The sequence below is a fragment of the Typopeltis vanoorti genome, chromosome 13, assembly GCF_054136105.1.
Source record: "Typopeltis vanoorti isolate ZY-2024b chromosome 13, IOZ_Tvanoo_1.0, whole genome shotgun sequence".
In the NCBI taxonomy this organism is placed as follows: Eukaryota; Metazoa; Arthropoda; class Arachnida; order Uropygi; family Thelyphonidae; genus Typopeltis; species Typopeltis vanoorti.
The window spans coordinates 34180685-34196699 of record NC_143561.1 but is presented as its reverse complement, the minus strand read 5'-3'; the positions used below and the strand labels follow the sequence as shown (position 1 = coordinate 34196699).

Genomic DNA, 16015 nt, shown 5'->3' with positions numbered 1-16015 from the left:
AATTTTGCCTGTAGGGCAGTGAATGAGTGGAATTCATTGCCTGACTTAGTTGTGAGCTCTTCTTTTGTAAATGATTTCAAGAAGAGATATGACAGATATTGTTTTGCTAGTTTGGGTCTCCCGCGATGAGTCTACTGACTCCATGGAAATACCCGTAATAATAATAATAATAACTTGGCAGATACCAGGAAGAGCAAGGGGGAAACTTTTATCTTTAGAAGATGGGAACTATGATGGTAGCTTTTTTGATTGGAATAAATGTAACCACTAGATTGTATATGTAATGTGTATATTCCACTAGATTGTATATGTAATATGTATATTCCACTAGATTGTATATGTAATATGTATATTCCACTAGATTGTATATGTATATTCCACTAGATTGGAATAAATGAACCACTAATTATTTTTAACAATTATTTCTGAGATGCCATAAATGTATGGGATATGGACTCTACATTCTGTTTCCTTGTTATTTGAGCTAGAAATATAGGAATCCAAAAGATGCTGTGTGGTGAACTCTGAGAAGCCATTGGTTGCATATATTATTATTAGATAATTAAAGGTTCTTGCAGTAATTGTTGTGGCATAGAGCATATGATGTGAGCACATCATAATAAAGTTTTGATCATTCCAATCTTCTGAGAGGGATGGTGAGCTGATTGCTGTTTAATATAGCATTCAGTGAAGGTAAACAGAAGAAATTTCTTCATCTGACAGTGGGGTGGAGGAATAGAATGTCTAAGAAGGATAATCTGTTTTCTTTTTCTGTTTCAATAGTAAAATTAATTCATGGATGCAGATTGTTTATGCTTACTAGAATGGCAGGTAACATATCTTTGTTGTGGGGTTCAGATCGCAAAAATGTCATCTATATAATATACCCAAACTGAAGGCTGAGGGTATTTGGGTGACAAAAGGAAGTCTTCTAAATGTGTTTGACTAAATGTTGAAGTCAAACACATTTAGAAGACTTCCTTATCACAAGATATAATTTCACTATATCTTGTGAAAAGGCTTGTGAGTCTAGAAGTACGTAGTGAACAGTGATTCAGTATTGAAACTTACCATTAAATTGTTAGGCTGTATGGAAATATTTTTGTTTTATCCAGAAAATCAGCAGAATTTTTTATGAAAGCATGGAAATTACCAATATGAGCTTTTAATAAATGTGCAGAAAACTTTGTTATGTGATATGCTCAAGAATCCATACAGTTAGCAATTAGACAAAGAGGGATGCCTTCCTTGTGGATATTTGGAAGACCATAGAAATGAGGGTGTTCTAGCAAAGTAAGTTTTAAGTTTGTCAACAGTATTTCCATCAAGGCTCATGACTTCGTCTAACAATGAGTTTAAATTTCATTTGACTGTTGGTGTGTGTGTGGGGGGGGGGGGGTCATGATCCATTTCTTGGTATGTTCATCTGTTCGCATAGTAAAAGAGATATTTTTCATTTGTAATTTACAGTGTTCATAACTGCTGTGCTTTACCTTTGCCAGCTTTTGTAATAATGAGATGACTGTTTCACCTTAAATTATTATTATCATTATTATTATTATTAAGATTGTAAAGCTTTAATTTCTGCTAATGAGATGTTATAGGAAAAACCTTTGATTTCACTGCTACAGGGGCCAACCATAAAAATTGTGTAAGAGTGTAGTTAGCAAGGGTGTTAGGACTAGTTTCTTGTTTGGATAATGATGAATGGATTGTCCGAGGTGGTTGTGAATGCTTCATCAGTGAATCAGTTTAAGGAGAGGTATGATAGGTATGGTGTGGTATGAATAATTGGTCTTCTGCAAATTCCACATACAAACTTTGAGGGGAGGTAGAGAACATCAAATTCAACCATATTCACATAGGAAAGCATGACCGTAAACGCCACCCAAAAGTGATAGGTGGCGCTGTTTGCCAGCACTCCAGATGAGCAATGGGGCTTCCTCATTCAAGCTTTTGACGTCGTACAAAGAACAAGCATCATTTTACGAACACTGAGATGGTAGATATGCACTTCGTTTACCATATTATGTATCCAACTACTATTAAACAGTTATGCCTAATAAAGTTCTTTACACTACTTACTGCCTTGTGTTATTTCTGTATCTTTGTGTTCCCTGCTAGTACCTTCTGGTGGCTTTTCCAGTCATGCTTTCTTATGTGAATATGTTGATTTTGATGTTCTCTACCTCCCCTCAAAGTTTGTACGTGGAATTTTGAACCACCCTGTATATATATATATATATATATATATATACAGGGTGTTTGGGATAAATTTGACATATTTATAATTAATTATATTTTTCCGTAAGTTACATGTATTAACACACACTTCTCTTCATTTAAAAGTTTGGACCCTTCTTCATTCATATACAAGATGTCAGAAAGGATGGATAGCTGGAACCCACCTGAATCATGGAAGAGAATAACTTGTATCATGATGATTCGTGCCCGCCATCAAAATAAGGATATTACGACTGCTGCCCAATGCTCCCTGAATACAGTAAAAACAATCAGGCATGAACTAGAGACTTGCAATGGTGACTACGAGGATGTAGCAAGAAGAAAGATCCCTAGCAGACGATCTGATTGAGTTCGTACAGCAGATTTCCTCGCAAATCTGCAGGAACAGGTGTTGAAGAACCCTGGCATTGGAATTCGGGCTTTGTTCGTGGAGTTGCTAACTGTAGTCAAGCCCTGGATAACAAGGGTAGCCAATGGTAGGCCGTATGTATGGCAGCAGGATTCGGCCCCTTGCCACACCTCTGGGAAAAGTCAAAAATGGTTGTCTGAAAATTTCTACGACTTCACCAGTCCAAATGTTTGGCCTCCAAACTCCCCAGACCTTAACCCTATGGATTCTTTTGTATGGGGCGCAGTTGAAAAAGACACCAATCGCACTTCCAGTAATACAAAAGCCCAGTTAATGGATAAAATTAAAACAGTTTTTGCGGCCCTTCCCAGGGAGACTGTAGCATCAGCTTGTTCGAGGTTCCGAAGCAGAATTGAAGCTGTGATCGATGCTAATGGTGGTTATTTTGAGTAAATCTTGTTGATAGTATTGTAATTAACTCTGCCTGTAATGTTTTTTTGTCAATTCATTAAATTTAATAGATACAAAGAAGATTTTCTTTTTCCTTACGAAACTGTCAAATTTATCCCGAACACCCTGTATATATATCTGTATACTATGTTACAACAAATAGCAGCTTATTGTAGTAAGCTACATAAATTCTAAAAGTAATTAACCTCCCTAGCCTTATTAATTACTTTAACTAAAACTAATAATTAATTACACCAGCCAATCAGAATTTTTTATGCTTATTTTTGCAAACATCTAGTTTTTACACCTAATGTTAAGTCTTGATACTTTATATTGCTGTATTCATTCAATGATTTTACCTATGGTGTTATTATTATTAACTTCAGACCTCTATCAGGAATCAAAAAGACTCATTATGGGAGATCTACATTTCATACAAAGAAATAATTTAGCCATATCTTAAACCCATTCACAGTTTCTGAATTCACCACACTTTTAGACAGTGCATTCCATTCTGTATGCATACATTCCAATCCTCACTCCCGTGTCATCCATTTATATACTGCTTCCAGTGATGACCTCTCGTTCTACCCTTGTGTTTTTTTTATCTTTCTTTCTATGAAAGAAAATTCAAGAAGCATGTGAGACATTCATAAAACAACCAAATTTAAACAAAAATGGTCTAAAAATCTATCAGTTTTTTTAGACAATAAATTACAACTTAGGTATCAATGTATAGCCTTAGATTGCCTAGAGCACCGCACTGTACAGGTGACACTGATCTCTATAACAATATTAAGAAAAATTAACATTGGATAAATCCAATATAACAATAAAAATAACTTCAAAAAGAATAAAAGCCAACAGGAGATCCTAATGCCTTATTTTTAATATATATAAAAAGGAATTTATGCTAAATACCATTGGTCAAACCACTGAATGAATAGAGTAATATTTAGTATCATGACTCAATGTTAGGTGTAAGAACAAGATTTAGAAAAAAAGACTGTTCTGATTGGCTCATGTAATTAATTATTTATTACTTATTAAACTTAATTTGAAGTTTTTGGTAAATTTTATGTTATGAATTATTTTATTAAATCCTTTTTTCCCCTTACTCAACACCTGCTTAGTCTCGCCAAGAGGTGAGACCAGGCAGGTTAAGTAGTTTAGATTTGATATAGCTTACTTACTATGGTATTTTGCTAGTTGTTGTAATGTATATATTTCTGAAGTTGACAATAATGGGCTGACAATTATGGGGTGCTTCAGGGTCAAAGCTGTATAACTGAGAGGAGACCTCCACATAGCCTTTAAAGGAATGCGGAGAGCTAAACAGGGCTTCTGACCTAATGTCCAGTCCTCACCTTCTCGTGGTGCACCCTGTTAGGTATCTACCTGGATACTGAATGAACAAGGATGGGCTGGCAATTTGGGATTTAGCCGACCAAATTGTATTCATATTGGCTTAAACCAAAATATAAAATGATGGTACAACATGACAGAATTTCATGCCAGCTGGGGCATCACCCAGTCAAACAAGGTCAGGAAACCAAGGCAAACAGCGAAAAGTCAGCTGCTGGAACAAATCCTAAAACACATCCCCAACTCAACATCACCAGAATTCAAGATTGGTACTATCAACATAAGAAGCCTGAATGGCAAAGAAATGGCAGGTGAGGAACTGGATAAGTACCAGATCGACGTAATAGGGGTGACTGAAACAAAAAAGACAAAAACTGGTGAGATCTTTCTGAGCAATAAATACAAAATGTGATATTCAGGCAATGACAATCAAGGAAAAGAATGGCCATAGTATTCAATGCTAATTGCGAGGCTAATCTTCTTGAACGGCAGGTAGTCTCAAGTAGAGTGATGTGGGCAAATATCAGAATGGGGAACTGGACAGTGAGACTTATTTGTGCTTATGGTCCCACAGAAGGTTCAATTATAGTAGAAGTGGAGGAATTTTTTGAGGCTTTAGACAAAGCAACTGACAAAATGAAAAAGGAAAAGTTGGTCCTTGTTGGGGATCTAAATAGCAGAGTAGGAAATGATTGCCAGACATCCAAAAATATTTTGGGAAAATTTGGAGAAAAGGGCAAAGCTAATAATAATGGCAAATACCTGTTGGATTTCTGCTCAGGACATGGACTGGTTATTACCAACATAATGTTCCAACATAACCATCCCCATAACACCATCCCCTCAATGAGTTTTGATAGACTTTGTATTTCTTAGGAAGCACCTCCCATGATGAGTCTTTTGACTCCATGGAGGCCTGAATAATAAGAATAATAAAAATGTGCACAAATTCACATGAAGAAAAGAGGCAAGGAATAAGGTGAGACACCTTTTGGCAACTCGTATAGGTAAATATGACTTCTCCATTGCTTCCACCTTGGTATCACCACCTCTGGGTCTGACTCCCACTGACGAGACCTCAATAAAGGTCGAAACCAGTCCTTAATGCATAACATTATACATGTCTGCAAGGAAATGTGCTTTGCATTATGGGAGATACTAAGACAAGGAGTGATGAGAGAGCTTGGTCCACCTTTACCATCAGTTCCCTCAGTCCTGAAGATACTTCAGGTGCAAACTTTGTTTGCTTACACTTGGATAAAGGATTAAACTAGATTTACTATAAGAAAAGCCTCATTGTTATTGTTCATAGGGTGGTTTTCTCCCTCGTGCAGGATACCTGAATGTACAGAGGATTTGAAATTGGAAGTGGTCACTGTTTAGTTTTGAGCAGGACAAAATTGAATTTCATATTGAAACAAAGAACATGTAAGAAAGTTTTAAATTGTATAAAAGTTGAGCATCTCTCGGATGTGAACTGTAGACTAAAATACACAAACATTATTCAAGAAAAAATGAAAAAGTTTGAGAACAGGTACCAACCCTTGGAGATTGAGTGGCAAATCCTGAAGAAAACATTGATTGATTCAGCCAGAAAGGCATGTGGTGAGGTTGTCTGCAAGGATAGAAGAATCAAAACTCCATGGTGGACATAGGAAGTTAAAGACGGAGTGAAGGAAAAGAAGAAAGCATATCAAAAGTTCCTGGTGAATAAGTCAGCTAATCCTCTTAGAAAATACAGAGACAAATGTAAGAAAGCTAAACATTGTGCAGAACTAGCTAAACAAAAGTCATGGGAAGACTTTGGTAAGAAAATAAATATCAAGAAGGTGGCAATATATTGTGGTTGTTAAAGAAGCTCAGAAATGTAGAAAGAGTGCAGTAAAAACAGGAATTAGAGATGATAAAGATGACATGAAAATTGGAGAAAAAGATATCTTTGAAGTATGGAGTAATTACTATGAAAAACTTTCATTTAGCTATCACTGCTAAATGAAACAAGCAGTGATAGCACAGTGGTAAAAAACACTCAACAGGCATGCATTCAGGAATACATATCCATACTTGAAGTAGAAAGAGCCATGAAAAGCCTGAAATGTGAAAAGCCAGTAGGAGTAGATGATATTTGACCAGAAATGCTGAAGTATGGTGGTATAAAAGGCTTACAGTGGCTGCTGCACTGTATAGTTCAGAAAGCCTGGACAGAGGGACGATTCCCGATGATTGGAGTAGAGCTCTCATAGTACTCATATATAAACAGGGAAATAAAACTAAATGTGAGAATTACAATAGTATTTCCCCTACTGAGTGTTCCTGGTAAGATTTATACAAATATACTTGAGAAACAGTGCTGAAAAGGATTGTGGAAGAGAAGCTTGGTGAAGAACAAGCTGGATTCAGGATAAATAGAGGCTGTCAGGATCAGATCTTTACTTTATGACAAATAATTAAGAAATCATGGGAATATAACAGAGATCTGTATTTAAGTTTTGTAGATCTTGAAAAACCATATGACAAGGTGCAAGAGAGAAGTATTCAATATGCTACAGTTATATGGTGTAGATGGGGTGTTATATCAAGCAATACTTTGTCTTTATTCGAGTTTTAAGTCAGCAGTTAGAATTGAAGGAAGTACAGGAAGATGGTTTAATCTTAAATCTGGTGTGAGACATTATGTACATTATCCCCTCTGTTATTCATTATCTATATGGCCGACATTATGAAGGAAAGTGGTATTAAACCTGATATCAAAATTGGATATGTTAATGTCAGCTCTTTGCTTTATGCAAATGATGTTATACTTGTAAATAAATCCACTACAAGTCTGCAAGATTCCCTGACGAAATTGAGTAGCTGTTGTAATAGATATGGTATGAAGGTCAGCAATAACAAGACAAAGACAATGAAAATAGGCAGAAGCATCGAAAATGTCAACTGCGTTGTGAATTGGAGAACCTATAGAACAAGTGAAACATTTCAGCTACTTATGCATGATTTTTAGTGAAGATTGTAAATTAAATATGGAAATAGACAACAAAATCAACAAAGCTGGTTTGGTAGGAGTCAACTGAATAAATTTATATGGAATAAGAGAGAAATTAGTCAAAACACTAAATTAGCTGTATACAAGACAGTGTTCAAACCAGTCTTAACTTATGAATCTGAGAGCTGGGTTAGAAATAAAACACTTGACCAAAGACTAAAGACTGCAGTTGAAAGTTTATTTTTCACTAGGTTAGACTATAATAAATTTAGTTTAATCCTTTATCCCAGTGAGAGCAAACAAAGTTTGCACCTGAAAATATCTTCAGATATTTTCAGGTACAAACTTTGTTTGCTTTCACTGGGATAAAGGATTAAACTAAATTTACTAAAGACTGCAGATATGAGATTTCTGAAAAAGTTTAATATGATATTGTCAATGGCAATATCATATTAAAAATGAGGATATTAGGAAAGAAATTGGCATTGTTAGCATCCAGAAATGTACTAGCAGAGCTAATCTCAGGTAGTATAGTCACTTAAACAGAATGGGAGAGGAAAGATTAGCAAAACAACTGCCAGGTTGGCAGAAAAAAAGACCCAGAGGACCATTGAAGATATAGATGGATTGATACAGTAAAAAAGTGCCGTAGAAGATAGAAATATAAGATCTGATAATGTTGGAGTCTTGATAGTTAACAGACTGATTTGGAGGAAAATTGTAGATAGGAAGTTAGTATTGATGTAAATTTTTCATGTAGTACTATCATATCCTGTACACCCATTGAGGGTATATGTCAGTAATTTGATGATGTTGACATTAATGTAAAGGTTTAAACATAATAGAATTTTTATATTATTTAATTTCTTTTTATCCCATACAGAAGTTAACTTCATAAATCTAGTATAATGAGTGCTGTTCACCATTTAATTTCACTGAACATGTAACTTACTTCATGCAGTAAGTTACATGTTATAGTATGCCCACAGATACAAGACCCTTCGACACTTCTGCACATGTCAAAAGAAGGAGAATCCATCCCAATAATAGGATAATCAATCCGTATTGTGAGATAAGTGTTTATTATTACACGTCAGAAAATTAACTTCTAATTTATGATCATTGTAGTTTTTAAAGTGGTAACTATTTTGCTTGCATAACAGTTGGAAAATTTTATGTATAAAGCACAAGATTTCACGTGTTGGTAACCAATTCGTACATCGCCTTATTTCTTTCTCCCCTTCAACATGAATTATCTTTTCTTGGCAGCTCTCACTTCTGTGATTGGACTTTAATAGATAAGTTATTATTATTATTATTATTATTATTATCCCAAGACCTCATGGAGTCAAAGACTCATCTGGGAGGTCCATTTATTACACACACAGCTCATCATACCCTGCCTTGAACTCATTCAAACTCCTTGCAGACACCACACTCTCAGGCAAGCCATTCCAATCATTTACAACTCTGCATAGAAAAAACCTGCCTCTCACTCCCCTACTCACGCCATCTTTATACAGTTTCCACGAATGACCTCTGGTTCTCCCCCGATCTCCCACTATTTTCTGATTATTGTAATAGAACTTCTCCAGCATTGATCCTATAACAACCCCTTACCAACTTGTGGGTCTCTATCATATCTCCCCTATTTCTCCTATCCACTGGACTCTGCAAATTACATCTTCTCAATCTTTCATCATACTCGACATTCCAGAGGTCAGAAACTCCCTATGGCAATCGCCTTTGGACCCTTTCCAACATCTCTTCATCCTTCTGAAAACCAGGTGACAATTCTGGGCACAATAGTTCATGTGTGGCCTAATCAAAGCCTTATACAATGGAACAAAAATCTCCCTACTTCTACATGTCTGTGTCCTCCGCATCATTCCCAGAAGCCTTTGTGTTGTCTTCACAATTTTGGCTATGTGTCCCCTAAATTTCAGTATGTCAGATCCCTTATTTCCAGATCTCTTATTTCTTCCACCTCCAACAATATATCCTCACCAAGCATAAATTCTGCATCCCATCTTTGTTTACCAAATTTTAAAACCTTACATTTTGCAACATTGAACTCACATCCCCCATTTCTGTGCCCAATCACTCAATTTATTCAAGTCTTCTTGTAAGGCCACAACATCTTACTCTCCTGTCTAATTCAGCAACCAGTATGTGTAGAATGAAGTCCTATTTTGTTATCTTGAACCACTGTTAAAAGGAGAAAAAAATGTATTTTGGAAAATTGAATTTTTTTTGACTTATTTAATTCAAGATTATATATGCACACACACACACACACACACGTATCTAATATTCAAGTTTCCTTGCACCAGTTAAAGTAGGTAAACACTTTCATTTGTTAACTAGCCAGTCTTATTTATTAGTATATACCAGAAAATAACAGCAATGATGAGCCCACTAGTGATAAATAGCTTAATAGAGTATGTGTGTGTGTAATAAGGTGAGAATGACTTAGTTTTATCGTGGGAGATTACATATTGAAATTTCTCTTACAGACTATTAATGGAAGCATATCATTTCGTAAAGTTTATTTCAATTATCCAACTCGTCCTGAAGTCAGTATCCTAAAATGCTTGAATCTTTCTGTGAAGAGTGGTGAAAAAGTTGCCTTGGTAGGAAGTAGTGGATGTGGCAAGACTACATGTATACAAATATTGCAGAGATTTTATGATGTTCTTAATGGAGAAGTGGTAAGTTATTTATATCATGTGATTACTTTTTTGTAAGGATTGCCATTGAACAAACATGAATGAAAACAAAGTATTTTGTAACAAATCAGTTAGCAGTTTATGCTGTTTGGAGGAGTAGTTTATGAATAATCCCTCCAGTATCAATATGCAAAAATCTTCTCATCCACTTAATTAAATGTCTCTATCTTATCCCCTATCTTCTTCCTGTCTACCCTGCACTGCAGTTTATATTCCCTCTACCTCCAAACATTCCAAAGATAAATCCTTAGTTACTTGTGTCTTGATCACTTTACAGATTTTCCTCATTATCACAGAAACCAGGTTACCAAATATGTGCATCATAGTCAGAATGTTGTCCACTAAAGACCCTATATAGTACACTGATGATGCCTTACACACTTTTTTTGCATTTTCTTGTTAGTGTCCTCCTTATCAGCAATGCAATATTCTGTGATCTTTATGACTTGCAGTATAATCTCCTGAACTTCACGTCAGCATCAACTACCACTCCTCATATGCAAAATATCATCCTTCTCATGAAATGCAGCAGTACAGTATATTACATTTCAGTACTCCAGAATTAAAATCTCACATTTAGTCCTTTCCTATCCTACTTATCCATCCATCCTAGGACCGGTTGGGTCCCCCCCCCCCCAATGAAGAGGAATATGACTAATTAGTGCAGCAAGATCATCACTCCTTTCTGCATCCCCTAAGAGCAGTATTTCTGACTGTAATCCATGTGTGTGTGTTTATGGGGATGGTTTGCCTGTTCTGGGGGACAAAAAACCCAAGTTTTTGGGAGAAAAAACCCTTCTACTTCCGTATGAGACTATCTAACTCACCTTTATTGAAAGAGACCAGATAAAGATTCCTCATGTCTTAGACAGGAATCGAACCTGGGGTCTCTCACATTTAGGAGTAACCCTTAAAATAACAATACCACTGATCTGTCCAATTTACGGCCTATTTAAATCTTCCCAAGTCAGATGAAGTAAACTGCACTCCTCACAACTACTCCCATGCTATTTGCATCACCTGCAAACATTTGAAATATCCCCCCCATTTCTGACCATATGCAACAGCGATTGCCAAAGAACCAGACTCTGCTCTCCTCCATACATAACATCTCATTTAATCTGCCTTCCAGCTGTCTATCAAATGTCTACAAAAAAAAAAGTCCCAAAACTCTCCTTCAGAAACAAGCTGGATTCAGGCCAAATAGAGGCTGTCAGGATCATATCTTCACTTTACCACAAATAGTTGAGAAATCATGCAATATAACAAAGATCAATATTTAAGTTTTGTAGATCTGGAAAAGGCATATAACAAGGTGCCAAGAGAGAAGCTATTCAGTACGCTAGAGTTATATGGTGTCAATGGGGCATTGTATCATGCAATACTTAGTTTGCATGATACAATGCCCCATTGACACCATATTATTTACAGATTTAAAGGAGGTATAGGAAGGTGGTTTAATGTTAAATCTGGTGTTGTCTGACAAGGATGCACATTATCCCCTCTGTTATTCATTGTCTATATGGATCATATTATGAAGGAAAGTAGTATTAAACCTGATATCAAAATTGGAGATGTTAATATCAGCTCTTTGCTTTATGTGGATGATGTTATACTTCTAAATAAATCCACTACAAGTCTGCAAATTTCCTGACTAAATCGAGTAGCTGTTGTAATAGATATGGTATGAAGGTCAGCAATAAAACGACAAAGGCAATGAAAAAATCAACTGTATTGTGAATAGAGAACCTGTGGAACCAAGTAAACATTTCAACTACTTAGGCACGATTTTTAGTGAAGATGGTAAATTAAATATGGAAATAGACAACAGAATCAACAAAGCTGGTATGGTAGGAAGTCAATTGAATAAATTCATGTAGAATAAGAGAGATATTAGTCGGAACATGAAATTAGCTGTATACAAGACAGTGTTCAAACCAGTTTTAATTTATGGATCTGAGACCTGGGTCAGAACTAAAACACTTGATCAAAGACTGGAGACTGCAGATATGAGAGTCCTGAGAAAGATTAGGGGCACAAACAGATGGTATCAATGGCAATATCATATTAAAAAAAGAGGATATTAGGAAAGAACTTGATATTGTCAGCATCCAGGAATACATTAGTAGGGCTAATCTCAGGTGGTATGGTCACTTAAACAGAATGGGCAAGGAAAGATTAGCAAAACAAGTGTTTTCTGCCAGGTTGGCAGGAAAACGACCCAGAGGAAGACCAAGATATAGGTGGATTAATATGGTAAAAAGTGCCTTAGACATTTGAAATATGAGATCTGATAATGTTGGAATCTTGACAAGTAACAGACTGATTTGGAAGAAAATTGTAGATAGGAAGTTAGTAAGTTAGTAGTGATGTAAATTTTTCATGGTAGTACTCATATCCTGTACACCCCTTGAGGATACATGGCAGGAATTTGATGATGATGATGATGACTCTCCTTGATTCAGTATATTCATCATTTTATTATGGAACACAAGTAAATGATAAGGTGCATCATCTGAGTCTATGCTGACAACCATAGAGAACACTGCATCGGTCAGTTCAGTCGTGTTGCTTTTTTCATAATCTATTTTGCCGATATCTTAATCACATTTTTGTGTGCATATAAGATATTGGCAAAACAGATTATGATAAAAGCACAAGATGAACTGACTGATGCGGTGTCAGTTTTCACAGTGTGAATGCACAGCACTGAGGAATAAAATTACTCCTTTAATAATTCTATTATTTCATCTATCACAGGTACGTCATCATCAAAAGTACAATGCAAGACTGTAACATGTTGACAACAAAGAAAGCAAGAATACTTATAGCCCAGGATATTAGGGTGTTGTCCAGTAATTTTAATTCACTGGACATGACAGGCCATTTTAAATGGCCTAATGGCCAAGTAACTTACCTTGTTTGAAGCCTTATTAATGATCTGTAAGACAGACAATCCTTCTGCAAATGGCAAGTGTTCTTCTGGCCAGTTTGGCTGCTTTGTGGGAGGAAAACCCTGCCATCTTTGTATCAGACTGGCTAACTCATTTGAAAAGCCCTTATAGAGATTCTTTGCATCCTAGATGGGATTCAAACCAAGGTCTTTTTCATCCAAAGGATATCATTGAAAGTTTGGCTGCTTTGTGGGAGGAAAACCCTGCCATCTTTGTATCAGACTGGCTAACTCACCTTCATTTGAAAAGCCCTTATAGAGATTCTTTGCATCCTAGATGGGATTCAAACTAAGGTCTTTTTCATCCAAAGGATATCATTGAAACTCGCTGAACTATGATGCTCATACCACCCAAACTTTAATAAATTGTTGTTATTATTCTTATTGAGGTAAATCCATGGAGTCAGAAGACTCATTGTCTTGAGTCTACACTGATATTAAGGAGAGGTGTGACAAAATACATGTCACACCTCTCCTTAAACTCATTCACTCTTAGGATACTCATTTCAATCCATTCATCATTCACCACTCTCCAAATAAATAAAAAAATTTGTATATCCATATTAACTACACTTTTACACAATTTCTGGGGTGATCCCTAGTTCTCTCTGTATTGAAAATTTTCATTTGTATCAAATTTATAGAATTTCCTTAATAACTTATAAGTTTCTATCATGTTCCCTCTTTTCTGCCTGTCAACTAAATTTCCAACCTACACACCTTCAATACATCCTCATAGGGAGCATACCACAGACATATCCTTGGTCACTTGTTTCTAGATCCTCTTCACCACCACATCATGCTCAGGACACCGCCATGACCAAATCTGTGTACAGCAGTCACGATAAAGAAATATCATAGCCTTATGAAGACTTATAATAACTTCCCTATCTCTATTTGTCAATGTGCTCTTCAACATCCAAGGAATCCTTTGAGCTATTTGCCAGCTTTTACAATATGTCTTCTGAACTTCAGTTCTCTGTCCACCTTCACCACCCAGATCTTTAGCCTCATTAGTTTCCTGCAATCCAGTTCCATCATCATAATACACAGTTATGTAATCTTTTCATTCCAAAGTATACCTTACACCTTGCCACATTAAATTGATAATCTTCACCCACACTGGCAATTTATTAAAATCATATCTAGTCACCTTTTTTAACTGTTGCCTTTCCCAGTTTTGCAATATCAGAAAGCAGCTGAATATTTCCCCTCAAATCATTCCTTTATATTATTTTATCCTCTATATCATTTCCAATAAAGATGAGGACCTAAGAAAAGTGAATTCAAACCTTCTTGAGAGAGTGCTGATATAGAATTTACAATTAGTCCCTAACTAGGAATTCTGAACCCTAGATGTCAGAAACAACAACAAACTGATGTTTAAGCTACCATAGTGTGGATGGAAGTGTCATGAACCTCAGTTGGACTGCAGAATCTAATCCTCTGGCTACATATTAACATGTAGCTGAGATGTGTTGTTTGTAGCTTCTTGGAGAAAAAGTCCAAATCTGCTATTTCCAATTATAGATCAATCTATATTGGGCTGGAATAATATACAAGATTGGGTTGACAGACAAATAATTTTCTATGATGGCTAGTATGAGTTTCTGAAGTTACATCTTGCTTAAGCAATCTACTTACATTTTATTGTTATTATTATTACATTGACCTCCATGGAGTCAGAGACTATTGTGGGAGGTATACACTATCACACTCAAAGCTAATCGAACCATACATTAAACTGATTTAGTGGGTCTGCATTCATAACACACTCAGGCAAGGCGTTCCACTCACCAGCCACTCTTCATGCCTGCTCCTCGTGCCATTGCTCACATAGAGATGTGTGAGGAAGGAGGCTCACACATCTCTATGTGAGCAAGTCAAGATGCTATTCCAGGGATGGCTTCTTGTTCTACCTCCCCCCTCCATTCTATTAAAAATTTCTTCCATGTTAACCTGGTAACAGCTCTTGATCAACTTACAGGTCTCAATCATATCTCCTGCCTCCTTCTGTTCATGATGCTTTACAAATTACACTCTTCCGAAGACCAGTTACTAACTTTGTGAATTTTCTCTGGAACCTTTTTAACATTTCCTCATCACCATAAAAAGCTGGAGACCAAATCTGTGCACAATAATCCATATGAGGCCCGAGTTGGATCAAGGACTTACACAATAGAACCATAACCTCTATTGCTCCATGTGAAGTTCCCCTGCATCATTGCCATTTATCCAATGTGATGACTTCACAACTTGTGAAATGTGGTTCTTGTCCACTACCACTCCTAGATCTCTCATCTCGTCTACATTCTTTAAAGTTTTTCCACCAAGTGTGTACTTTTCATTTCATCGTTGCTTGCCAAATCTCAAAACCTTACACTTTGCAACATTGAACTTATAGTTCAACTTACCTGCCCAGTCATACAATATATTCAAATACTCCTGTATGGACATATAATATCTGCTTAACTGCTTTGTTCTCCCCAATTTTGCATCATCTGCAAAAAGTTGCATATCACCAGTTAAACCCATCCCAATATCATTAATATATAAATTGAACAAGAGTAGCCCCAATACAGATCCCTGCAAGTTGGATCAGTGACTGGCTGTCAGACTGCCAGTCGCTGATCCAACACAATAACCTCTTATCCAATCCCATCCATTTCGATTTAAAATCTCATCGTTTGGCAGTCAATCAAAAACTTTTTACAGAATCTAAGTATGACACTCTCTTTATTATTATTATTATTATTATTACCCCAAGACCTCATGGAGTCAAAGACTCATCTGGCTGGTCCTTTTATCACATGCACAGCTCATCATCATCATACTGTGTCTTAAACACACTCAAACTCCTTGCAGACACCACACTCTCAGGCAAGGCATTCCAATCATTTTCAACATTGCACGAAAAAACCTGCCTCTCACTCCCCTACTCA

General features: G+C 36.3%; 1 protein-coding gene across 1 annotated transcript in view; it reads left to right on the top strand.

The window, feature by feature from the left end:
* The window catches only part of LOC150100043 (ATP-dependent translocase ABCB1-like), a 181493-nt gene that overhangs the window by 72192 nt on the left and 93286 nt on the right, over positions 1-16015 (top strand). The window contains exon 5 of the mRNA XM_090403202.1: positions 9908-10102. Coding sequence (XP_090259328.1) covers positions 9908-10102 — 195 coding nt within the window. The remainder of the gene's footprint in view (positions 1-9907; positions 10103-16015) is intronic.